At 40.9% G+C, this 27,861-nt stretch overlaps 1 protein-coding gene across 3 annotated transcripts; it reads right to left on the reverse strand.

The window, feature by feature from the left end:
- Positions 1-269: 269 nt before the first annotated feature.
- Positions 270-27,844, reverse strand: farp2 (FERM, RhoGEF and pleckstrin domain protein 2). Of its 3 annotated transcripts, XM_046049218.1 has the most exons (28): positions 27,687-27,844; positions 26,825-27,046; positions 20,175-20,279; positions 18,242-18,284; positions 18,082-18,160; positions 17,578-17,675; positions 17,131-17,245; positions 14,443-14,590; positions 14,251-14,346; positions 13,979-14,142; positions 13,786-13,854; positions 13,591-13,648; positions 13,153-13,423; positions 8,013-8,197; positions 7,717-7,806; positions 6,952-7,085; positions 6,758-6,839; positions 6,420-6,657; positions 5,762-5,892; positions 5,597-5,665; positions 5,424-5,513; positions 4,643-4,725; positions 4,082-4,200; positions 3,692-3,856; positions 3,079-3,251; positions 2,157-2,264; positions 1,896-2,047; positions 270-1,760 (listed from the first exon to the last, which is right to left on the reverse strand). In XM_046049218.1, the coding sequence occupies exons 2-28, from the start codon at positions 27,023-27,025 to the stop codon at positions 1,667-1,669; spliced, it is 3,360 nt and encodes a 1,119-aa protein (XP_045905174.1). In that variant the 5' UTR covers positions 27,026-27,046; positions 27,687-27,844; the 3' UTR covers positions 270-1,666. The 3 variants fall into 3 exon arrangements, with proteins under 3 accessions (XP_045905174.1, XP_045905173.1, XP_045905172.1); XM_046049217.1 differs by lacking the exon at positions 3,079-3,251 and having other exon boundaries at positions 3,693-3,856; positions 8,061-8,197; positions 27,687-27,843; XM_046049216.1 differs by lacking the exon at positions 3,079-3,251 and having other exon boundaries at positions 3,693-3,856; positions 27,687-27,843.
- Between the last annotated feature and the right edge of the window lie 17 nt (positions 27,845-27,861).

Consider the following 27,861-nt stretch of genomic DNA (forward strand, 5'->3'; position numbering starts at 1 on the left):
ATCACTTTGAATAGCACTTACCAGTACTAAAGGTGCCATACAAATAAAGTTTATGGATTTACTTTTATTCATGGATGGATTCAGGTTGTCTTGAGTGTGAAGACAGGAATGGGAAATGGCTCACTTACGAGTGAGAATGGCGACTAAAAATGTAAAACGTCTAACCACTAGACATTTGGTAAACATCTGCAGTCTAGATGTTTTCAGATAACTCTGCAACACACAGTATGTGAAACAACTGATAATTATCAGCACAAAGCCGCAGAAAATGTGATTGAAACGATTTTTATTTGTTAGGTTTTCAATGGAATAACATGAAGACTACATGAGGGCTTTCAGGAACATGGCCCTGATGACATGCTAAACAATAAATAGGAGTAACATACTGTTTGTTAACTGTGTAATAGCCAGTCTCTTACACACACAGAATGTCAGATGGTTTGGAGATGACCTCTATCATCAATTTTGTTACAGCTCCAGTGGTTTCTCCGGACACACGTGCACAGACGCACGCACGCACACACGCACACACACACACAGGGTAAGGGTTCCAGTCTTCATACAAAAAAAATATACCAATTAATACCAGGGTTGCCTGTAGCGCACTAAATAACTGACCATATTGGCGTCTCCCATAAATCAGCTCCCATTTATCCAAAACAGTCAACACAGCAAGACGTCACCAAGTACAATTACTTCAAAATATATTCTTCTGGTTTGTTTTTAGGAGGAAAATCTGCCAACTTTTCACAGAGTAAACACTACACAGTTGTTATCCCTATGCAAAAGTAAAAAACAGGATACATTTGATTACATTTGATATTAAAGAGAGAAATGTAGCACCAAACTGGCCGTAATGCCACCTAACCAGGAGATTTCAGTCGAAAAGCTCCCTTTTGAACATTTGAAACATCCTTTGAATCCTTCAATTAACAGGCAAATAAAGCCTCAGATACTAGTTTAGAAATAAATACTGATTATAGTAATAAGTCATACAGCTTTATTTTCAGTATTTAAAACCAAAATGGCTTGTCTCACTGTCCCAACAGCAGCATGAACTTCTCAAAACTTCCCATGCATCTCCAAAATGTAATAATTTCTAATCCCAAACCCGTTTCAACATTCCATGAACCCTCTGCTCGCCCCCATCTCACACACATCTCTGACTGTTTCAAAGTAAATACTATCCTGAACCTTCTTTTTCCACGTACTGTACATCATCTGTGTCCCACTTATAGCACAGTGCTGTACCCAACATAGCTTCAGTCATCAGGTGCTTAAACAGAAAAGCCCTTCAAAAAAGCCTGAATGTAAGCCCTTTGTGTAGGAGTTGGTCCCAAATAACAGTATTCCCCCATCAGTCTGTATGAGCAGCCCAATTGAGCGCTATATATGCAAAAACTGATCAAAATGTACAAGTCTCCCTTTCATTTTATCCTGTATAGGAACAAATGTTATCAATTAAATCATTAATCAAGAAAACTGCACAGGTCATTAGAATGAAATCTTTAGGCTGAGAAATGTTAACACTTAAACTGGCAATATCTGTCAATCTCCAGTTGCTATTTTCCAAATGTTCACTTCACTTGAAAGTTACACTGACAACCAGACTGGCGAGTCTTGCTCTTGTCCTAGAGGCCCAGCCTCCAGGTATATGATGTTAGATTCAGTTTCCGTTCATCTCCATGGTACCCCCTTTGGGTATGAGCAGGCTCACCCAGCCCGTAGTGCTGGCTGCACTCTTGATCACCTCCATCCATCTGCAAAGACAAAAAAAAAAAAAAAAAAAAAAAAGACTTAAAACTGGTCTAAACCAGTTTAAAAAAATGACACAACTTTAAGGCTGACCTGTGAAATGTACTACAATGTTCTGTAAATTGTAAAAAGTAACAAACCTTTCAAAGGTGTACTCGCTTTCTGCCCGGAAAAAGTAAACGTGGGACTTAAACTGCAGTTTGAAGACGTACTCCTTGTGAATACTGTCTGACTCTTCGGGGGTGCTGACCGTGTAGCCAAGCAAGGGGAGGCTAGCCAGCGGGAAGTCGTCCTGCAAGCAGAGATGGAAACGCTTTCTGAACACAGAGCCACTCTCACCCCAGTTACACGTTATAAATGTCATGTACTCTCTCAGAAACCATAAATCTCAGTCTGCTGACCTGGTGAGTCTTGTAGAAGAACAAGCAGAAGTTGGTGAAAACAACCCAGAGTTTCTGCCAGCCATTACTGTTCTTGAACTTCCTGAGGAGGTAACCTGAGAGCTGGTTCTACACCGAGGGAAAGGGCAGAACGTATAATGGTTAGAAGGTGATAATTAAGTCAGTCAGTGATTTGCGGCTGTGTGTGAGGGCTTGGTTGTGACATATTGCACTGATTACGTAGAAGACGTTTGTGTATTAATAAGGGCAGTTAGCGTGTTGATGCACACTAACTTTATGGAAAATGCGTTCATTTCTTCTAATCATGTTTCCTTTCTTGTCTCTGGAAGCTTTGTTGCTACTGTTAAAACTGCATGTTTTCACAAGATCGGCCAAATCCAGAATGTAAAACAATGACATGGAGGTCATGCCATAAGTGAACTCGTTACTGTTTGCTATTTGGCACTCATGTTTATATCTTCATTTCCAAGTATTTAAAAAGAAAACTACAATTTATTACAACCCCTCTTTTTCTCCCCCCACATCTGGCCATTGGTTCTTTTTTAAAAAACTTCCCTTGAACAGAGAGAATCCAAGCATTGCCTAGATGTATGTAAGGTACAATTACTTGCTTTGTGTGTTTTTTTTTTGGGTTGGTATAGTTTACTTTATTTGTTTTGTTGGGTGGGTATTTATTGTAATGGATGTTTTGATTCGTGTGTGGGTGCTACAGCCTGTTCTGAATTTGTATCTCTTGAGTTATTGACGATAAAATTTGATGCATCAATAAATCAATCATGGTAAATTGCAAAAACATTTTTTTGTTATTCATTGAATTTCAATATGTGATTAAATACATAATTAGCTGCATTAACTGAGTCATGCTTTCTACTTACTGAGACTTCAAGTACAATAATTGGACCCCTGCCTGTAGCTCTAGTACCTGGTTCATGCGCAGGTAATCAGTGAGAGAGAGGTTCTGGTTTCGGTACCAGCAAACATGTGTGATGGTGTTTGGTCTTTGGCCCTGACCGAGGAGATAGCGAGGAGGAAGCTCTGGTGAGACAGCCGGAGAGCCGAAGACTGAGAGGGTGAAGACACAAAAAGGAAGAAAGGGTGTAGAAAAAGTGTTAGCATGTTAGCTTTGAGAGGAAGAAAGTGGAAAGAAAGAGCAGAAGTCCTCCAGGTCTGTGGAGTAAGAATGTTAGTGTCAGAGAAATGATGACCGAATACTTCTTACATCCACATTAATAATATCCTATCAATCGCATAAGAAATCAAGAGCAAAGAGCCTTCCAGACAGACATGATTCTTTAGAACACAGTTCAGTCAAACAGTGCAGACAGTAGAAACACAGGATATATCCAGTCACCAGAGGAAAACGGAGGGACATTAAGGGAAACCGAAAGGGTTAGAAGAGAAGGTGAAAAGGCGAGATGGACCCCAGAATGATGACACGTTGTTCCTTGAACCCACCGAGTCAGTCTTGACGAATGTGTGTGTGGATGTGTAAATGGGTGTGTATGTGTGCCTAATGTGGGGCAGGAGGAGGAGTACCTCCACAGCCAGACTGTGATCAGACATAGACACGCTGGTGTTGCGGTGCCAGCACACATGCATGGTGGTGTTGGCACGGTGGTGTGTCTGCTTGTCCAGTGAAGTACGGGAGGAGTTCATGTCATCCTCGGACTCCTGCTCCAGAGAAACCTCGTCAGATGAACCTGAGGGAGGAAGAGGGGGGAGAAGGGAGGAGGTGGAGGAGGTGGGACAGGAGTTTTTTCTGAAGGAAGTGGATTAATTGTACATTTGAATGTGAGCTAAATCTCCTACGTTTCTTCTTCAGCGGCGGAAAGCATAAAAAAACTCCACATAGAGGCACACTCCACTCAAAGTACCGTAGTTACCGTACGTCTTCACGTAATACTGAGGTCAATAGAAGCTCTTACGGTTGGAGTGATCCCCGAGTCCAGCATCAAGGAAGATGCTGGATTTCTCCTGTGACTTCTTGGCCATGTCAATAGCAATGTTCAGATCCTCAATCCACTTCCCCATCTCCACTTTAGAGCTGGAACCACAAACATGCAGACAGAAGATGGGAAAACAGTGCACTGATTTAAACATGGTGAGAAGTTGTGTGCATTTACAATATGGACACGTGATTAAATAAGAAATTATAACATGATGTAAAAGTTTTTAATGCACTTCCACTTAAATATTATTCGAGTGTGTAATTTCACCATTTCTTAAATTTGCCTAACATGATATTACCAGCTTCATGACCATGAAGTCAATTACAACAGAGTGAAATATACATGTTAAAACACAAATCTTTTGTTAAGGATGGTTGCCTATCCTTTAGTGTATGTTTTACTAAGAGATGAACTGGATCACATTACTTTACACATTAAAAACAGTATTATTTATTGACAATGCACATTAACTGTTATCTACAAACAGTTTAAATAATAACCGTACAGTTTAACTTTTTTTGTCTTTCCCCTTCTCACCTGGCAGCCACCACAATGGTCCTCTGAGCAGAGTAGATGGTGAAGCAGTGCGGGACTGACCACTCATTTTCACTTTCCTCAACCTACAAAACAAAAAGTGAAATCCATAAAACATTAGCCAAACATGGGAAGCACTCGGTCTAAACACTGTCTTTGCAATGAATGATTTAAGCTTAGGAATAAAGGGGGGGGGGGGGCAAAGTCAGAAAGCCTGCCTTAAGTCAGACAGACCTGCCAGAAAGCCTCTACTGGAGCGTCTATATGTCCTTATTTCCATTTAGCCTCCTATCAGTACCCAAGATTAAGACCAAAAGTCTGCCTGATCGCCACATTGTTGCTTATGTGTCATCATTTGAGATGTCCTGTGGTTTATTTTGGCTTGATATAGAATCACAAATAGCTGCAAGGACTGACGTGGTTCTGCGTCTTGAGCAATCGGCTAGGTGTGCTTTTTGGGGATGTGTCTACACAAGCACGGAAGAAGAAGGGTAGGGTTCGGGTATCCAAGCTGGCAGAGCTCAGTGAACTTACCGGTGCATCCAGCACTATGAGCTGCAGCCAGGAGTAAAAGCAGAGACATGCAGTGTTAAGAGACCCAGGCCCTCCCTTCTCGACACACTGCCATACTGACCAGATCATACGGACACATCTAACCTACACATCTCATCTTCAGGTATTGCTATTTTTCCTGATAGTGTACGCAGAGCTGTAGTGGGACTTTCACAGGAAGGTTAACAGGGGACAAAAGTTAGAGTAGGTGAACTAGAACTTATATACTTACTATCATGCCATGAAGCGGCAGCTGGCCATGCACTTTGAACTGATTGGTCGCTGTAACACCTTTGCTTGTGTAGAGGAGCATGTCTGAGAACTGAACGGACAACAGAAACATTTAGGGTTATTTTCTTAAATACAATTAATTACAGTTTAAGTAAAAAGGAGTTTTGTACCAACCAGGAAAAACATCCGTTGCTGCAGTCCTTTCTTGGTAAGCTTGTACAGACACCCCTCTCTTATGAACTCCTTAAAAAACACACATGAAGGTTGTCAGAATCACAGTTACACTTTTACCCAGTTTCCTGGCTCCCCCTATCCTCTGCTCGGCATCACTGCACTCACCCTGCCTGGTGCTGTTAAGTTCTCTATACCAATCAGGTCTCTCTGCAGCTCTGTCAGCTTCTGGAAATTCTCTAGCCGGATGAGACTGCTCTGGAGCTGGGTGGCTATCTCAGCCACTTCCTTCAGAGCCTCTGCAAAGAAACAAAAATAATGTGAATCCAAAATACTTATTTCCATCTCAACAGATCAAAGAGAAGACGTCTGAAACTAATGTTTTACTTCAAAGTGAAAATTGAAGACACCAGATGGTTAATTATGTCGTTAAACTTCTCTTTATGGTCAGAATGTGACAGAATGTGCTGAACCCAGCACTATAAAAACACTTAACCATATTACTAACTTTTAGTGTTTATACAATTTTCCTTATGATTTTAATATAAAAGTTGTCAGTAGAGGTGTTAAAATACAGGTTTAAGGGTGATGTGCAAGTGATTCTTTTCCTCAAAGTTGTCTTCATCAACTAGCATTGTCTTTAACAAGTAAAATGTTTCACCCTCAGTTGATCAGACAAAGTGACTTTGGAAATAAAGACAGCTGGCTTGTTTAAAAAGGCTTTGCAAATAAAAGCCTTATGGAAGACAAACCCTGTGATGAGATCATTCACAGATTATTAATATTAACACTATAAGAGAGAGGAAAATAGCAACGGAAAACTCACCCTTGCAGTCGTCGTGATCACGGTGGGTGGGAGAATAATGCTTGCATAGTCTCTCCAGGATGAGTTTGTAGTGCATGAGGCGCTGGATGGGCTTGAGCAGGAATGTGTTGAGGGGCAAGTAGCAGACTTTCTGCAGTTCAAACTCTTTGTAGACTGTCTCCAGCTTCTTCAGCCTCTTGGTGGCTTTCTCCAGCTCTGTTAACACCTCATCATGTTTCTGTAGGTAGCTGGTGAATTCCTAAGGAAAAACAAACATGTACACAGCATTGAACACAGGACATTCTGCTTGCCCTGCAGGAGAGATCACGTTAGTTAGAGAGCTAGCAAAGCATTTTCACCTTAAGAGCACACATGTTCCTCAGCATCACATCACCAATCCTCTGGTAGTCCCCTTTGACATGAGCGTTAGAGCGTCCCTCCCTGGGGAAACCGACAGATTAGCAGATTCTTTATTACTAGCAGTCTTTATTACCATCTTGTCAGAGGCTTCCACACATCTTATCACGCAGAGGAACACTGAAGGAGCACCTACCAGAGAGCCAGTCTCTGGTCTAACTCCTTGAGGAAGCCCCGATGGAACTCGTAGATGGGGTCGATGTTGGAGAAGAGGAGGGTCATCAGGCCTTCAGGCATGGCGTTTTCTTTGATCACAGCGCTGCGAAACCACTGGAAGCAGGAGAGAGACAACGGGATTATTAATGCATGTATGTATACAGTATATAGACTGGTTTTCATGATCATGGATGAAAATGTATGAGTTATGAGTTGATTTATGAGGTTTATGAGTCGGGCATCGAAAAAAAAAATTTCTACAGGCAAATGTTTCAAATTGAAACAACCATCTCAAAACCAAGACGCACATTTCTAACCTCTCTGTTATATGAGTTTGGTGCAGAGCAGACTGTACTGTAAGTGGGCTGAGGAGTGAGTTATATGATTATATACAGTATTTCTATATATTTTTGGAAACTGGCGAATCAGTCAACTTGGAAAACTCTTATTCAGGTACAGTCCTAATGCCTACCTTCAGAAATGTTAATTCCAGCATCCTTATACCTGTTTCAGTAAAGCTAAGGAGGTCATTTTCAGGCCAGAAATACCTTTGATGAGTGATGGATTTGAAATCATTTCCGATATCTTTATGGCAGGAAAGGTGTATCTTGTATATTACACCTTTCCATCCATCATTTGTTTTTTGTTGTGAATTGAATATCATTATAGTGTATTTTGTACTTATCTTAACTGCAACATTATATACACATTGCTGTGGTAATATAAATATTAAAAACAAACTCACCACAGTGATGACCTCGAGGTCTTTCAGGTACGTTCGCTCAGTGGTCAGAATCTCTTTGGCAATGAAGTAGGCCTTGTCGGCGGGATATCGCTGAGGGAGAACACGGACATAAGTTGCAAAATTGAGTGATGGACAATCTTCCCTCGTCATTTACCTCCATTTACTAAGAAATTTCTTTTGAAAATACCCTCCAATTATAAATTACAAGGAAGGTTAAGTCTGTCGGTTCTGCGATCTCTACTGCTTAAAAAGGGGTTGTGAGGCGGGGGTGGAAGGGTGGCATATAAGCACTGTACCTTCCTCCTGCCCTCCTCCTCCTCCTCTAGCCTGGCATTGCTGCCCACCTCGCTCAGGATGGGGCTTTGCAGGGGCGATGGGGCCTGGCCTGGCAGGCTGAGGGTCGACATCTGGAAGGAGGGCGACAGGCAGAGGGGACCTTTGGAGTTGTATTGTGAGAGCTGAGGGCTGTCCACGACTGAATCTGTGGAAGAGGGAAATCAGAAAGTGTAGAAAATGAGTATTTTAAAATCATTCAAGCCAAACACAATCACGGTCAAATCTCCTAAAATACGATTACAGCGAGGGGTTGGCTAAGTGAAAAATAAGGGAATCACAAAAGGTCTCTACTCAAACCGGACAAACATGATCTTTTGAAATGGGTGGAGTTTTAAGTCAACAATCACGCTCTCAACAAGAAGCGGAACTTAACACAAAAGCATATTTGTAACTGTACTATAATATGTTGCATACAGTCTAATATATCACAGTAAACTTCATCTTCAACTAACCTGTTTTTACACAATTATCTTATTTGCTCACAGAGAAAAACACTGCGTAAGTGCTGCACATTTGAACAAAAACAAGTGGAATGGTTCATAACACACACTGGCCACAAATGAAAGGGGAGACGGCAGAGTAAGACTAAAGCAAGTAATGGTTCCCACATTTCCCCCCCCGCCATTGTTTTCAAAGCCCTCTACAAGAAGGGCAAATGATTCATTGCCAACTTATACAAGCCCGAATCTATTTCAGAGAACTGGCTCTTCTGCTTTTGTTCTGCCTGTGAGCTTTGCTACACGACAAATCAGGAGACAAAACAAGCAGAAGAAACGCTACGCTATCCTCTTTACTGAGTCACAGGTCACCCACAGCTGTTCTTCCACTTCTATTAGAAAGGAGGAAAAAAAGGGAGTGGGGGGAAGGCCAAGAGGGGGAAAAAAAAAAAAAAGAAAAAAAAAGAAAAGTCTCTGCTCGACCCGGAAATAATTGCTCACGCAAAGACTTATCAGGAATGTGGCTTGTCTGGAGGGCAAATAGTTGTTTATAGTTTATCTGGTGCCCCACAGGGAATGACACGAGGGGGGAAGAGAGAGAACGCCGGGCTCCACAGCAGGAGGATGAGGGTCTGCTGTGGAATGACTTGGCACAAAGCCTGTCCAAACAGCACACACTCAGCTGGAATTAGGTTGAGGAATCTTGCGTACGAGTCCGACCCAACCCCCAACAGCATACGAGTTTGTTGCCTCAAATATAAAAGGAAAGCGACTGTGTATTGACTTGTGGCAGATAGGCTTCTTGTTCTAATCTAACCGAAGAGCACACAATACTAACAAGATAGTGAACTTCTCTAGAAGGACAATAAAAAGAACTTGCTAAAGTGAAAAGTACCTAGGAGTCAACAGAGACCATTTGGAGTCTGTCTGCTCCTGCATGTGAAACCAGCTTTAAAAGATTTTGAAATCAATAGTTGGTCCTGCAGAGTTTCATTTAGTTGTTTGAAAAATGATGACCCCTCAAAACCTCTTTCTTCTCTCTCATATCTACAACTGTCGGCAAGGGGGGCATAAATCAGTCGTGATCTGCACTGTGCAGATTTTCCATATACTAAAATAACCATATCTAAACACCCCAGAGGTTTCTGTTAAAGCAGTTGAAAGAATTACATCACCATTGCGTCTTTGATTCCAGTCTGCATCTCAAAAAAGAATTTTAAGTCTGACATTCATGGTACCCAAAAGTGATTACTTTATTCTTGAGAGGAAAACATACAAACATTAGGTACAGGTTATTTATAATAAGTCAATATACATGTTCAGGATTAAGTGATGATTACTCGATGCCTAAGTGCAGTTAGCTTAGCTGGTTATAACTGTCAGCCCGTCATTAATTAAATCTTTAGTTGAGATGTGGGAAGGAGCACATAGGAGAAAAAGGCAAAAATAAGAAAAAGCCATCAAGACAAACCCTTGATCAGATCGACCACCTCCGCACGATGTACCAGGTAACTGACGGAATCTGAAACAAAATAATGTTCTCCACTCTCCAAGGTGACACAGAAACAACTGTTCACTCTTGTGACTGGATAGATTGTAAAAACACTATTTTTTAGTTTTAGTCAGGAAAAAAAAATTTAAAAATTGCCATCCTTCAAAATGACAATGAGAACTCTTTTTAGTTAGCCCTTTTTCCACACAGATTTTCACCGGAAATGTCCCACCACTACTGAAAGGTAAACAGGAATGTACACCTGAGATACGCATGAAAGAAGGTTGCATTGAGAGCGCAAAAAGTAAGTGCTTTAAGGCACTGTGGTGCAAGAAAAATAGAAGATTCTATAACATGTGCAGAAAAAGATAACTTTGCAAAAGCCAAGTGAAGTCTGCCTGCAGGCCGAAAAAAAGTGAGCTCAAATGCAATGTAAATTATTTTTTTAAAAACAGACTCAGCAAGTCTGTTTTGAGGAGGGAATGGCAAAATAGTGAAATAACAAAATACTACTGATAAGTTTGATATCAACAAAAGACCACATACCACAGACATATCTCTGAGGCTTAGAGGTGGGATAAAGACTATTTTAAAAAAGCTTTGTGCATGCTAGTATGTTAGTGACTGTCACATGACAACAAACTATTGTTCCTATTCCAATACTTAAAGAAAAACAAAATCATAGCTAATGTGCAAAAGTCCCCTGTTTCCTTCCAAAAAGCTGAATACCATCTTGTCGGTACCCTAAAGATAGCTAATAGCAAAACCTCAAAACATGCTAACGTGACAGAAATGGTTCAATAAAAGCCTTACTTACTATTTCCAAAGGGTGTCCTAGAAATGACAAACACTGATGTTTCTAAAAAGGTTGTAAGGAGCTACATCTAGACGCTCCGCATTCTAGGTTTCAATAATTAGGAAGTACTACTTTATCTAACACTATTATACATAGTTTACCAACTGGTGCTACAGACATATATGCATGATGATACATTCAGTTTTTAGAAATTAGTGTTAACAGTGTACTTAATGGCTCATTAGTACACTGCTTACATTCTTGTTAGTTGGTGTCTATTTTAGTGAAATATATTTTAATCCTTCAGACATGAACCTACCAACATTTAAGTATATGCCACCCAATACATGCTGTGGACTAGTCTGATGTAAAAAATGCGAACTGCTACTTCAGCCAGCAGATGTCAGCGAGGCACAGAAGCGCTAATGGAAAAGGGTTCCATGGCATGTCTTGTTTTTTTAAATACAGGAGGCTGGTCACTGAAACTGGGTGACTTTCGGTATTATTTTTACCCTGAGATTACAGACATTACATTACAGAACGATTCATAATTACCATCTACTGGAAAACTCTACACAAGAAGTGCTATCTAAGAAATGAGAATTAAAGATGATGATTGTTGCTAATAATAGTGAAGTATTTGCTAAGTTGTAAATTAAGTTGTCACATTTTTTAAGTTTACTTGTTGGTGAAGGTATAATTATCATATGGGTTAAAACATAAAAAACCCTACATTAATTAAACATTTCCTTTAATTAGCTAGATGTTTCACTAAATTTAAATATTAAGCTAGGTGATCAAATTGTAAAGTGGTTGCAGAAGATCATTTAATAACATCCTGAGTTAAATTATTGTGTATTGAATTAAAAAAGGACATGTGACATGTATTAAAAAGACATAAGGCTTTCAAAGTAAAAGCAAAAAGATGTAATGCATTTTCTAAAATTCTTGAGGGATTAACCCAAAATGCATGTGAACATTTGCTCTAAATTGGCTGCATGTTGTAAATAAGACAACTGAAAAAACAAACAAAGACTATATCATTCAAGAATCTCATGAAAATTAAGGCCAAAACTTGATAAGTCAAGTTTCATGAGACGACAGGAGTGATTGAAAAAGAAAAAAAAAGCACCACAACCTGACCATGGCAGGGGTACACCAGGTCAAATCACTGACAAACTAAAATAGTGCTGCTGCTGCTGCTGCTGCTGCTGCTGCAAAATAAAAAAATATATAACACCATATGGAACAGCAGATGTTTTCCTCCACGCCTCAGTAGAGCGCTTTACAGTTTCACATGGTGCAATCATCTTTGTTTTCTGTCCTATAATTGCTAAAAGCACTGTGAAAGCCAAAAGTGTTGAGGCTAAGGTTAAATTGTACTATTAAAGCGTGAACTCCGCTGCTGCTGCTGCTTATGATCATTATTAATCTTTAAGTGCTGTAAGGATATGTGATTTACATTTTAATATGAGGGGATCCAGAGGGGTCTGCGAGTGCCAGGGCCTGCAGGTTGTGGCACTGAAGGAGAAAACTCTCTATTCCATTGCTCCCTGTCAGTGGATTACTGTAAAACAGGTTCTGCTCAGGGGGAAGAACGCTGTCAGAGCCCCAGTCGGAGTCTGAGTCCGAGCTGCCGTTCCCAGAGCCCTCAGTGGCTGTGGGTGGGTAGCTGAGCTGCTCAAGCTGCTCTACTAGGTCACTGAACTGCACAGCAGAGCTGCTCTCAGATCTCTCAGAGTACGCTGGGAAGTTAACCATTGAGCTGGCTTCTGACTGAATGTCAGAGCCTGGCAGGCGAAGTGAGGAGGAGTCATGGCCTCCATAACCCACTGACATGGACTCACCTGCAGAGCTGAGCCCCAGATTGTCCAGGGAGCTGCACTCGGAGCGGTTATTGGCCAAGGAGCTGGTCTCAGAATGACCAACAATGCTATCGGGGAAGGGATTGGTATTCCCATTCAGGTCCTCAATGCCCACACTAAAGATCCTGGTTTTGCTGAGGTCAGATTCCTCGACATAAAACTGATCTACTTTATCGTCAAGCCCAAAAGTGAAGGCCTCAGCCCCCCCGCCATAAAAGGAAATTTCAGTGGGATCATCATCTATGAACTCCTCAGTTACATGCAGCGGTGAATTGGACATTGAGAACATGGGATTCTGTTTTGTACGCAAAAGCTCCACCGCAAAAGCCTCAGGTGTAAGAACCCCCTTCCTCTTCCCTCCACCCCCTCCCACCGAGCTCCCAGTTCCCCTTCTCGCACTATGCTCATTATCCTCATTGCCATTTTGGGAGGGCTGTGATCGGGAAGTGCCACTCTCTACACACACAAACAAGGGGCTGCAGTGTCCTGCTGCCTGATTGCTAGGGGCACCTTGAAAAGCGTAGTGAGACGGGGAAGCAGCCTTGACAGGTTCTTCCTTCGGAGGGCTGGGGGGTCTGGCAGCTTGCAGAGGGGACTGAAGCGGCTGCTGCTGTTGTTGCTGCTGGTGAGGCGCTGGAGACTGGCTCAGTGAGGACAAAGGCTGGGGCTGAGGTTGGAGTTCTGTTCGCGGGAGAAGGCTAGAGATGTGCGCTGGGTGGAAGGACACTGTAGCGGAGGAAGGGGAACCTTGGGCCCTGAGACTGTCATTGAATGATAAGTTCTGCAACAATGTAACACAGATGGGACAAGAAGAAACAGAGTGGTGGAGGAGAAAGAAAGTAGAATGTAATAAACAAGAGGAGAATTGTATTAGTTTATTCATTATAAGATCATAAAGTTTTTGTTTCATTTGTTGCAAATATGCATCAACCTTGTAGCGTCACTGACCTGTTTTGGCACATCTGTGGCTAGGGAGCGAGCAGACATTCGTATTTTACTGTTCCTCCTGAAGATGAAACAATTCAATGGTAAAATTATGATCATGAATGCAGAGTGGAAACATTTCTCTGTCAACACTTAAAGTAAAGCAAATAACTTGTCTTTCTGACAAACTGTGTATATACTGTATGCATGGAAACACACCTCTGGTATGGCGTTCTCTTTGCTCCATTTTCCCTGACATACTCCACAAGTTGCTTCTGGGTCCTTCCACTGAAAGAAAAGGTTTTGAATTAAAGCCCTGAATAATGAAATGACTGAAAGAGTTCTGAAGGCCCAAGGCTCCTATAAACAAGTGTTAAAGATGATTATTGTTTTTGTGTCAGTATTTTAATACCTGTATCTGAAGGAAGAGCCTCTAGTGAAGAGGATAGCTTTGGATTTGGGTTGGGGTTGATCAAACAAACGGAAAAATGAGTGGTATTCCACACAGATCTTCCAAAAGATTTTACACTGGTCTCGACTGGCCATCATAAACTCAAGAGTGTCCTGATGAGGGCCCTAAAAACAAATATAAAAGAGAAAGACTATGAAATCACACAGTAAACTGGTCTCAATCACAGCGGATGTAAGTGGAATAAAGACATTAATCTCTTCATTAATACATACATGAACCTCTGGGTGGAGCTTGATCAGGAACCGTTTTCTCTTGAAGCTCAGTTTGCGAATCTTGGACCAATTGAAGGTATTTATTTTTGTGTTTCCCTGGGAGAAAAAGGAATGTTAGAAGAAACATTTAGCAACATTGTTAGGGACGGGGGGTCGTGTGAAGAAAAGAGCTGGTATGAGAACAGCAGTCACCTGAAAAACCTGAAGGCCCATATGAGAAACAGCTAGATTAATTTTGGTGCCTTCCCGGTCAGCGGCTGGGTGGAAACGGACGCCATACATCTCCAGTTTGCGGGCAATCTCCAGGATTTGGAAATCTGATTCAGCAGGAGTCTGGCCCCTGGAGTAGACAACATGTAAAAAACACCACTCTGTTCACTGTACACTGTTCTTGTAGTACACGAGCAGTATTTACAATCTGACTACAACTACAGGGTCTGATTTCCTGATTCAAGTGAAATGTTTGTCATAGTCCTATTGGAGCTCAATGCTTCGGTTGACATAGCTGTACTACACAGACTTCAAAACTGTGAACTTCCACTGTCCTAAATCAGTTCAAAAACCTGTCTACAAAACAGAAACTATTTTCTCTTATTTAACTATGCATCCAAATAGACCAACATGGTGGAGTTTCCCCAAGGCGTCTTATTTAACCTTTATATGGTTCCATTAGACCAAATGATACAAAACAATGAAATTACCCATTATAATTTTGCAGATGAGACCCATTTAACTAATGTTGGCAAGTGCACTAAACAAACTGTTGATTGTGTTGAAGTCCTTCGGCTAAAAAACAGACATAACTGAGAGATAAAGGAAGGGTGTGAGAATGCATAATGTAATCTGGCCTAAATTTGAACAGCATCATCTTAACAACAACAACAAAGTAAACTCAATGGGGGAAAAAAAAAAAAAAGAACAAGTCACACTAATTCTTAGGTATCTGCACTGGTTTCCAGTGCGTCAGTTTAAAATATTGTAGAATATCTATAAAATCTTAAGCTCACCATTTTGCACATTTTACTTGTATGATGCATCATCAACTACGCTGACAGATTTAGTTTGATTCACATGTACACAATTCCAAATGTGCAGCAAAACAATTGTGTGCCTCAAAAGGTTAATAATCACAATTATCCAAGCTTTTGGAGCATGAAGTATAGCATGGAGCCCACTTTGCAAGCTTTCTTTTTAATTCAATCATATCATGACTCGTATGCAGAGTTGTGTGCCCTTACATCCCTTATAACTTCGAGGATTTGAGAGGCATTACCTAAAACCATGTGATTACAACCAAACTGCATGTTAAGAAACATATCCATCCAATCAACACCACATTCTAATTTTGTTCATCCGTTAAGCGGGGAAATCTCCTTAGGGCCCTCCCCTGCCCCACTGGCCTTATGGCTAATAGGCCGGCCAGAGCAGGGGATTAGGTCAGGGAACTGCTTCCACACCGGCAACCATGGGAAGAGATTAGCAAAGGTCTTTAGAGCCACCAAATACACTGGGTTGAAAAGAGTCCCTGTTGGTCATAGGATAGCACTGTGCTAACGGGGAGGCTGGCGGTGGGAAATGTGCAGCGAGTTGTTTTGAGAGACTATGGACTCGGAAATGGGGCACATTGCTCATATGGTTGTTTAGCAAGAACACACAGTTGTCTCAGTTCTGTAAACTCATCATAGTTAACACTAAACATTTGTGTTTAAAGCTACATAAAAAAGGGGGGGGGGGGGGGGCAGACAACATGCTAGTTTTTACTAATGCCAAAAACTGATTCACATGATACCCTCTGTGCAATACAAATCTCAGATAGTCCAAAAGGTTGGAAGCAGCAGGGTGTAGTTCAAATTTGTTTGTAGTTTCAAAATGGTTTACTCAAAACTTAGCTAACAATGTTCAGGAAAGAGTGGCATTGCATAGTGGCATAGTAAACTTTCAGCTTGCATAAATCTGCAAGTGAAAACAATGTATTCACTTAACGTGGGCAGATGGAAACTCAACCTTCCGGGGAAGGAAGTCTGTGTATCATTTTCTACTTCTTACAACGGTGAAAGGCAACTAACTCATGTCATATTGTAGTTGCACAATGGTACTTTTCTGGTGTGCTGTGATGATGCTGATGTCATTTGTTACTTAATTCACATTCATCCACTGCATTCTCAGAGCAGGAAATAATCCCACTAACCCGCAATATGATGGCCCTGCTTGGGAATGAGGTCAAAGCGGGACAGTCCTCAACCGAGCTGTCACAGTAAATTGGCTTGCAAAGAAAACTCGAGCACACTGTCCAACTTGCAATAAAATACATATATAGCGGCATCAATTGTCCTACAACAGTGTGCTCAAGTTTTCTTTGCAACTTTTGACCTCTTGTTATAGAGGTGCAAAGTAATTAACTGTTCTGAGTAAACTGGCCTAACATGTGGTCAGGAGTAGCACGTAATGAATCGCACATATTCTTGCTACTCTGAAGAAGTGGTTGTTTGTGTACCTATACTAATCATAGTGTACAGTACTATTAATTTTGCTATATTTTAGATCACATGTGTTAAGACTAAGACTAAGAGAAGACCGTGAACAAATATGTCAAACTGTGCACAAGAGAGTTGAGCAGTAGCGCCCAGTCAATGGAAGAGGTGTTGACTTTGGCCGTTACTGAGGTTGGGGAAAGACTGAAAGTGGTTTACATCCTGACTGGTATTGTTCAGAACGTTAGATTGTAATATTGAATGGTGTCATGCAAGACAAGGTGCAGCCACCACAAGCTGATGGTTGAAGGCAGATCAAGAAGGCAATTGCACAAATACAAACATCACATCACACAGCTTTAGCTCAACATGAAACAAGATGTAGGACAGATGAGACGGAGCAACTTACAGGTGCCTACGGTGGAGCTCCATGATCCTCTCTTGCACCTTCTCTTGGTAAGGCAACAGCTTGTTCATCCTCAGGAAGTCCCTGTCCGCTTCATCATCATAGTCGCCAATCTCCGCTGTGGAAGCGCAAAACATCAGTTTTTCTTTGTACAAGGTGTATATAATTTTGGCGGCTGCAGTTTGTGGGGCTGTTGAATATTATTGCATTATACTGCTGTTTTTCTGTTATTTAGCCCAAAAATGTGGTGGAGAAAATAACAGAAACGCACGCATTGTTTAATGCAATACAGAGGAAAATAAATCCTTTAAGCTGCCTAATGCAATACACTTCAATGTTACAACAGGTGTTGTAAATAACGAATTATGACCTTTAACCAGAAGTTAATCTGCACAATATATTTACAGAATATCGTCATTATCATATACATGTATATATCTTGAAACATACACTGGACAAGGTGAGAGGCCAGCAGGGCTCCAGTATTTTCTGTGCAGATCAACCTGCCCTCCATCAGATCTCTTTTCATCTGCAGTGAGAATAAGTATCTATAAAAAAAAGAGAGGCTTAGTGTCCATGTATTTAAGTTCATGAGGAGTAAATAAACACAAATTGAGCTTATCACAGCTTATTTCAAGTACCTTTAGCAGAGGTTATAACTAGAATCTCAAATGTGATTGTTAATGTAAAAATACACAAACCTAGACCTCCCCTTCCCCCCTCCCACATACAGCCCCATTTAAATTTTAATGTTTGATTCTTGAACATTTACACATTTCTTACTACTACAGCAAACAATTTCATAAACATTTTTGGGAGGACAAATATTATAATGCCCTGAAAACCATAATCATGAACTTCTGAAAAGGAAAAAAACAACTGTGCAGTTTCTAAAGCCCCTCTACACAGGCTTGAGATAAAAGTAATATCCAGTAGGAAATTACAGTCACTGACCTTGTGTACTCCTCCTGCAGCTGACCGGGGTCTGGAGGAAAGAATTTCACTGACAGTCTAAATAGTGCATTTGCCGGTCCTGAAAAACATGGAAACAGATCAGCACACAAACACATTTTTGTTGGAGGTGGAAATTGAGATAATCTCTGACCTCACTTACTTCTGACTTGTTTCACCACAGGTTTTGTGGGTTCTAGCCAAACCTGAAGAGCAAGAAATAGTATCATGTTCGCAATATTATAAGAACGTTTAACAAAATTTGAGACATAGTGATTGTACATTGTGTCAACGTTTAAAGGATAGTAGAAAGATGTGGCGATGTTGTGGGCCTCACTGCCTCACTATAGGAGCCTGCTTCCTCTATTACATCTGGGCCTGATTGAGTGAGGAATGTGCCAGATCCTGACAGATATTGAAATATAAGTGGATATTTTCCTGAATTCTTCTCTCAGTTGATAGTTACACATATGGATGTGTTAGGGCATCCAAACAAATTAATTTAGTATACATACTGCTGCATCTCATTCATAAACAATTAGAGCCAACACAATCAGTTGATTATTCAAGCTACAGAAAATTAATTGGAAACTATTTTGATTATCAATCAACTGTTTAAGTAATTTTACAGAGCACAACTGCCAAACATTTGATGGATTTTCCTTGACCTTCTTAACAGTTAGTTTACAAATATTTGCTATTTGCCCAAATTCTTCTGAGCCCAAGCGGGCATTTTCATTTTTTCCTGACATTTACTAGAGGAAACAAATAATCATTTAACTGAGAAATAATATTTGGCTTGGAATAATTGGCACCCAACATTAATTGATCAATTGAAAAAAAATATATATCAAAATTATTTTATATATCTAAAATATTTCTTTCATTTTTCATAAAGCTACTGAACAATGGATAGTTCAATTTAAATGTAATTTATTTCTCTAAACTGACATTAGCATCAGGCCCACATGTCCTGCATTGATAAGAACATAGCAGGTGTTTCCAAAGCATCACATAGTATGTACTTTTCATCCTGCCATGTCCCTACAAGCTCATGAACTAAACTTAAGCTGCTTTCATACAATCAGAAAAGCACATAACTTTGGTAAAAACATTCAGTTTGTTAATGCAAAGCTACATCTGTCAAAGGAACCAGGGAGTCACAAATAATAATAATAAATAAAGTCTTCAATTACGTGTTGTTAATGTTCAATTATACAAAAAGTTAACGCCTCTGACATCATCAGGCTAACTGATGCAACTGGCTGCCACACTTGATATTAGAAACATATCTACACCCACCCATCTAACTGCTTCTGATGAGTTTCAAAATAAAACCAAACGCTTAAAACTGCAAGAATGCCTCTATCCTTTTTTTTTGTTTTGGAGTTACTCTGCTACTACTTTATGTGGCAAGGAGAGCATTAAAGAAAAATAAGGCTACCAACGTTGAATATAGTTTTGAACTAGACCTAGATCGTCATTTAGCTCCTTGGTTAGAGGCATTCCTATCTTTATTTTTGTGGCTGCTGACGGCCTGGGCTTTAAAACATAGTGCTCGACTCTTTTCATGTGAAACATTCTTTAAAATCAATACTGTAGAGCAACATATGTACTGTATATATGCAGAATGGCTTTTCACTGCTCTTGCAGTTGAATATATGAGCTAAAAAGTCAGTGGGTTAACACCAGCTCCATTCTCTTTGAAGAAGATACAGTATGTTTCATATTTCTTCCCTGTTGCTTTACAAAGAACTTGTAGGTGGTCTTGAATTCCACTTATGTCTCTGGAAGAATTAAACAATGGAAAGTCTGACATTTGTGTATGGATACTTGTGGCAGACAAGTTATTAAAATTGCTAGATTATATACAGCTTAGGTCCAGTAAAAGATCACATCACTGTTTGCACTGCTGTAGAAAGCTAAAGAGCAGCAACTGATCAGCTGAGAAATGACTAAGAACATACATCCTGGGCCCTGAGACAAGTCATGCTGTCATCAAACTGTGACCTTTGACCTTTACGTGTCAGTTTCTGGAAATTCAATGTGTCTGTTTCAAGCGGGAAACAAAAGGACACAGTTACCGGTGGACGTACCCAGTTCATCTGCATGTTCTGAAACTCGAGGCCAAAGTAATCCCTCTCTATGAGGTTGCCTCTCAGGAAAACATCAGAGAGGAGGGCCTGTCCAAGAGCTTTTGGCTGAAAGAAAAAACAACAAGGGATTATTATTTTCATCACTGTGTTAACAAAGAGCCTAAAAGTTCACCGATGATACAATTGCTTACGATCTCAACGGAAAGAGAAATTGTTTGTACATTGTTTTGACAAAATAAAAAAAGTTTGAACATTGACAGACATCGCTATCAAAAACAAATTTTTGCTGAGGTGAGGGAGGATACACTTGTGTTCAGAGTAAGCGCAGAACAAACAGTCTGTGTGGTACAGAAAACGTCCGGCATCTGTAAATGATCCACTCCATTGTGTGTTTTATGGCTGCTCTTGTTCCATGTATCAATTCAAATTATTTCCTTGACTTGGACAAGTTAACGGCAAAAATGTGTCCTACTGTACATTAAACGTTGTGGTCCTGAACAGAATGCCGCGAATTCACAAGCAGGAAATCTGCTGAAGTTTACCTTCTCAACGCTCTGGGGTTTGTTTTCACTAAATGAAGAACTAATTACTATGTACTAAGAACACACTGCAGTTGAGGTTTGGAACCCTAGTCTGTGACTTTTTGAGAAAATTATAGCCTGAAACATCTGGTTGTAATGTAAAATAGTATTTTTAAAAGCTTTATAAAAAGAACTGCTTTGCATCAGCTACAGTAAAGCATTGCAACTCGAAGAGCACCAGGAGATTTACTGTTAGTCTTGTCATTACTTTGATACAATCATATGTTTTGCAGTCCCAAAATCTATAAATTGCAGGTGAAACCTATTGACACAACATCCATAAATTTAGGAATCTGTGGTAAAATGCCCTTATTCCGTACATTAACAGTGTCTGATTACAGATGATCTCAACCAGAGAGCAAAAACTGGTGTGTTAGAATACTTTGTCTGGGTTGTCTTTGAGTGCAGGCCAGACATACTATCCAACAGTAAGTATTCAAATGTATCAGTGGCCAAATGTAAGAAACATTTTGAGGTATTCTGTCTCAGTTCAACTCGTTTAGAGGGATTCAGTGAATGCCAATTGAACAAAGAGTCAATCATATACTGAGCCCAAAGCAGATGGAACCAATGTTAAAGTGCTTTGTAAACAAAGTTATTACAACAAAACCAAATATTCCCTGTGGATTAAGACAACATTTCCATACATTAATTCAGTAAATGCAGGCTAAAGAGGCATTTAAACTGCTAAATCAAAGCATAAATAGCAATGTTAAATAAACAGGTATAATGAGCATAATCAGTCCTTGAACATGGGATTTAAAAAAATACAAACAAAAAAACCACCACAAAATGTTTTTTTTAGCAAGCTGTGAAAATGCTAACTAGGGTTTGACAAGAAACCAACTGCAGATTAGAAGAATCAGTTAACTGTGTTGGCTGGTGTGTTTTCAGAAGTTCCTCCTTTCTGTTAGTCATTAACCCTCTGCAGGAATGTAAACTGCGTTCACAGCACTCTAGCCTCAAGGAAGAGTTAAATCCTCCTCTCGGACGTTCAACGTTATCTTCCACAATCTGAGACGGAGGGACGGCATTTTCACAGGTCTATTTGCTGCCAGACAGCTAGCAAAAAGGACAAAAGGTACACTGCTGTAAATCACCCTCATGTGCTCTTGCATGAATACACAAAAAGTATGAAGTGGAGTGGCTGATAATTTCCCTTCAAATAACTTCTTAAGTTAGTTATCTGTCTGTGCCATCAGTTACTGTATACATTGTGGTCACACAGTCAATATACCACAGCAGTGACAACTCCTTTTAAATGCTGCATTCACAGGCAGAGAGAAGAAGTGTCATGTGACAAGGCAATGAGCTTTGAGCAACAAAATGACAAAGCACATGTATACATCATATAAACATGAAATGTATATGATCTGTTGACTTGGTAAAATCCTGGCCTGGCAGAGAAGCATATCCAGAGGAGTAGAGAGATACTACACATAATAGCCAAGACAATTTAGTTTCCGTGTCACAATGTTGATATTAGTCAATATTATCTTTTCCGGATGTTAAAAGGTTACTAGCGCAAATGCAATCCATTGATCGACTGACAGAAAATGAACAGACAGCAATTAATGATTAAATGTTTAAGATATGCATGTCAAACACAAATGTCATGCATTTCTTGTTTCCATTGATTATTTGCTGACTTTCTGCTTTATATTATTGTCCTAACACTTGAAGTATTTTAGTTTTGGACTGTTGGTAACACAAGCAACTTAAGGATGGACCTTGAGCATTCTTCAGAAGTCTGACATTTTATAGATTGAAGGATTAAAAAGAAAGAAAATGTAAATCCCTCTAGTTTAGTCATCACATCACAATTAACATTATTAATGATCATTTCTCAATTATTAGAGGGTGTATACATCTTCTGAAAGCCTAAAAAAAGTCAAACCAAAACAACAAAATGACACACTGTCCTCAACCATGATTTGTCTAAACCCATTCTGCCTTGCAAACATATCATGTGGCCCAGATCAGTGGGCTGCTACCTAAAAGCCCGTCTAGCATTTTTCAGTTCAAGCACATCTGTGACGTGACTGTGAGATCACACGCAGTTTGTTCACGCTCAACTTGTGGTATGGGCCACAGTCTCATCTCTGAGCTCTAACATTAAGGCAGGTCAGTGGGTCACCCAATCAAGCCCCGAAAGCTGCAGGGATTATGGCAAACAGATGTTTCTCTGGGAGACAAATCTTCCCCTGTGTGAGGAGCATTTAAATGCAGGGTTTGAAAAGCAGCCAACTCAGAGAGGACTGAGGCAGTCCTGTCTCATCCTGTGCATGTAAGAATGAAGAAGAAAAACATAGGTAACCCAAACATCAACCAGCCTAATTCAAACGCAGGGTTTGTGTGTAACTTGCACGACAGGTTAAGCACGGCTCACCAAACAGCAGTTGATACTCCCCAGCCACCAGTGAATGGCAGCGAGCTCTGGCAGAACCTCCTACTGACAGCAGGGGTGTGTTGGGGCTTGTATTGGGCACAGTGGGATGTACATTGTTTAGGCCTTGCCGCCCGGAGATTTCCTGCTGACATACATTCTAAAGCTCTGCACACCAGTGGCCACCTTCACAAGTGCGTGAGGAGGCATTTCAGAGATCAACAGGTTCTTTGATGCGTTGCTTGACGTAATGGCGGCTTTCATTTTAAATAATTAGTGCTCATTTCTATCCACTCCCTGGCTTCAGAACAAACCTGTGGACAGTTTGGCCAGGGTGTTTGTTGGCGGATAAACACGACATAGTGGTAATCAGGATCAGGTGTTTTAGTGTGCCTTCTGTTCAGGTCACCTTTGTATCCAAACTAAGCTTTGCGTACAAAGCACAGAAAAAATAAATAACTTGATAGGTGGGACCTCCTTGAATGGCAGCCAAGTACTAAGAGAGGGAGCAAGAACAGTACCAGCAGGAGAGATCAGAAATGTGCAGAGCAAGGTTTAAGAAGTCCTTCGAGACACAGCCATCAGGTTGTTTAGCTACTTCAGTACACAGTGGGACAGCGTGGGTGCTTTGTAGGGATGAGAGCTGAGTGCTCAGCTGTAGTGGTTGTAATGAAGAGCAAGAGTTCTCCTTTTTTGACCACATACATGAAATGCTCAAGACAACATTTGCAACACCAGTATTTTTCTTTTCACACTGTTCACACCTTTGTCCATTTGACCAAAGTCCATCTTTGTACAAACAGTTACAAGATAAAAACAGCACCAACACATCACCATTAAGTTGCGTGACTTTTATCATTCTCAACTGATTCCTGCTACAGGCCAATTGTTGAAATTCCAAATTTTCGACAGGACTTCACTCCTGAGTGTGCCCCCTCCCCCACAACCCCAACTCAAACTTTGTACTGGCCATGGCTGCTCCCGCTGAACTGCTCTTTTAACACCAGAGGCTGCCCCTCTGTCTACCCCCAACCCACTTGGTTGTCAACCTTGCTATTTATGTGCTTGTTTGCTAACACTAAAGCAAAGCCTGCCTGGATTCCCTCCCACCGGTGCCCCGACCGTACTGTATTTTCACACAGCTAGGTTTCACATCCCACCCTCAACTTTTTTGCGAGTTTTGAGCTGGAAGTTAAGGCCAGCAAAGGGGCTGGCTGTGCTGGATAAAAGAAGCCTGTGTTTCCCTGCCCTGCCGGCCCTGCCTCCCTGTCCAGAAACCACAAGGCTGAGCTTTCTCCTGTACTGGCTGTGGGAGGGACCTGTGGACGAGAGCCATGCAAGCAAATGCCTGCTGATGATGACCATGCTAGGTACCTGCAGCAGATGAAGGCCACAGATCAAAGCACACACGCTCTGATCTAATTTCTCTGTTATAGTTCCACACTAAAGACATTATATGACCATAAATACATGTACTCTACCCACCATATGTTCATACAGTTCTCCAATATCATGATGAAATCTGTAATGCAAATAGGCTGCGAAAGTATAAAGTGTGGAGCAACTGTGCCCTACTTGTGTATAAGGGAGCAGAATTTAAACAGTATACTGTAAGTAGAGAGAGTGGCAGGTAATGGCAGACAAAGACTGTATACAAATGGACAAGGTATCTGAGGAGCTGAGCAACCAAACTGCCACAATGAGGGGAGGCAGTTTTTTGAAGGCCACAACCATTTCAAACATTCAGCACTGCAATTTTGGATCTATTTTTGCACGCATGAGGAAAAACTAAATTTACAATATAGGAGCAAGTAATGCTGCTACATAGATTTCTTTTTAAATGAATTATACTCATTTAGAAATAAACCTAACAATGTTATAGCACACTGGCAGTTGTTTTAAACTAAAAATTAAGCTTAAGTCATGTATCGGATGTATAGCTCTGCAGCCATTCTGCACACAGACATAAATACTATCCTCCCACCAGCCCACGACTCCTCAGTATGAATGAACAGAAATATTAAGCAGTGTTGGACAGCGGTGAACAACAGAGCCTCTCAGAGGCCATCTTGTTCTCAGCAAACTGCAGTCTGCTTGACAACAGGATTGCCGTCATTCCCCTTTTGCAGCCATGTATTTCTGTCTGCCACCTCCTATCAACACTGTCCATCGTTTACTTTGAACTCTACAGGCCAAATTCAGTCGATATGTAAGGCTGAATATCTTCCTAATACAGACAAAACAAACATGTCGAAATGTCCCCTTCTCTAGACTGAGCAGCACTGGAGACCCACTACTATCAAAAACTAAACTTGTGTCCGTCACATTCGATTAGCTTCAGACTTTGAGACAACATATGGTGCATAAGATTATGAAATGTCTTTCTCAGCAGTGCCCCCACTCTACATCTGCTGGAACCGTTGTTGTTGTGGCTACACAAGGATTTAGGGCAGAGTAGTAACACAAGTTAAAACCAGTTCTAAGAAAATTGTTAGCAGAGAGTCCACTTATATTTCACTGCAAATTAAAACTCCATCTATCAAGCATTGATTTGGTTGTTTATTCATTGTGGAGACTCCAATTTGATCACTTTGATATCTCCCGCCCCCCCCAGAAAAGACAGGAAATTTGCTCCGATATAGTGGCTTCCTTATTGCTTCCTATTTGCCTTCTGAAGGACTCCAGAAGCAACTTGGCAAGTAAACACAGGAAAGCACTGTAACAGTGTGGATCTAAAGGTTGGTTCAAACAGACTGCCAATCTTTAAAAGAAATGAACTTCTCTGTAAAGTAATTACAAAAGAAAAGAAAAAACAACAGCTATCATTCACTGTATGCTCCTGTATTGCTTTAAAATTGAATTGTAGAATTTTTTTTTATCCATTTAAAAAATGTAATGCCCTGCGATGGACTGGCAACCTGTACAGAGTGTACCCCGCCTTTTGCCCAACGTCAGCTGGGATAGGCTCAAGCCCCCCTGTGACTCGCAGGATAAGCGGTTGACGATGGATGGAAAAATGTAATCTCAATTTCAGTGTAAGGGGTCAATGATAATATTATGCAGTTACTTGGTGTTGATGCTGTCCTGGCAATGATGGCAGAGCAAGACCTAGAAACCCCACATTTTGGGAACCATGTCCTTGCTGCCAGTTTCATCACCCTTTAAATTAAATATAAAAAGTCACATTAAGAGGCTACAAAATGCAATGTGTGGCATTACTAAGCAAAACCGATCAAAGCAAGCCTGAACCTTGACAATTCAATATTAACCGTTTGTTTCCATTGAACACACAGACTTGAAAATAAATAACAATATATCAATAATAATTTACATGTTCAAGCTTGAGTACTGGATTACCATATGCTCTACCTCTTTGTTGGTCAAGGCTTTAGAACCAGGAAAAATACGACTAGTACTACCTAGGCATTGAGCAGAAATCACAGCCAAGAAACTAAAAAGTGCCCTGGCGAGTTACACTATGTTGCCCAAATAAGAAGCCTTAAGGAGGAAGGGATTTCAGCACCAAAGCCATGTGGCAGCTGTCACAAACCCAAGCCACACACCAGGGTAGCCCATGACTATACTAACATGCTGTGTTACAAAGTGCAGCCTTATCAGTGTGTAAACAAAATGAGGATGTAGGAAACACAATGAGGCTGTGTAACAGTTGAGGAGAAACTTACGTCTATATCAAAGAACTCCTGGGAGTCGTCCAACCCCTGCACGCGGATTTGTAGTCCTCGCCCATGGCTTCTGCTCCCGCTGATCATGTTGCCACTGAGGCTCTGGCCCGGCTCCAATGTGCTGATACCAGCATTGAACTGGGCTCCAAGCCTTGTACCAGGGGTCTGCAAGACCCTGTATGAACCTTCGGTTTCCCCCATTACAGCTGCACCACCTCACTCCTGCAAACACAGGGAGGGAACAGATGTCATCATTGAATTTGCGGGGGGGGGGAAATGCAAGGCAAGAAGAAGAAACTTGCGGTTAAAATAATGTGTCATTTTGTCTGGGGTGAGTATATTTGTCATGAGACTTCTGAGTGGTGTAGGCTGACTCCAGGTGATGACATGGTAACATAGGTGGTTGAAGCCGTTTGTGGACATGTGGCACTCATTCATAATACGTTTAACATAAAACGCGGACAAATCTGAGACCAATAGCTAATATTCACCTGAGCGAGTGTAGGTCGAAGACCACTAAAGAAAAGTTACAAAAAGAAATGACGGCGTGCCGATTTGGCGTTTATTACGTTGCATGTGGGCCTATAAGAGCGTCAACAAAGGCTTGAATGTTTTTGAAAGTTGCAGTTACCAACTATTTTAAAGCGAGGAAAACCAACGGAACAACATTCAGGAAACTCACAATTTTAAACGTACAATGTATCTTCTATTTTAAGAAAGGGAGCTCAGTGGACACTAGTTTACCGACGAGAGCAGCGACCCGAAGTATTAATACACTTACACCGCTTTATCTCTCCGAAAAAGTCGCCATACTAGAATATCTAAATGTGATAATATGCCCATAAAGTAGAATTCAACTTACCGTTTTGCCCGTATCGAAACTAAATCCTAAAAGTTTGTTACACCAAATTTAAGGACACTACTCCAGTCCATGGTCGTCGTCGTCCAACGAGTGCGCACTCAGACTAGTTTGCCATTGGCTACAGCAGTCCCATTCGTCCTGCCATTGGTTCAAATGTGGCTACGGCTTGTAGGCT

The sequence above is a fragment of the Micropterus dolomieu genome, linkage group LG05 (genome assembly GCF_021292245.1).
Source record: "Micropterus dolomieu isolate WLL.071019.BEF.003 ecotype Adirondacks linkage group LG05, ASM2129224v1, whole genome shotgun sequence".
NCBI classification, from domain to species: Eukaryota; Metazoa; Chordata; class Actinopteri; order Centrarchiformes; family Centrarchidae; genus Micropterus; species Micropterus dolomieu.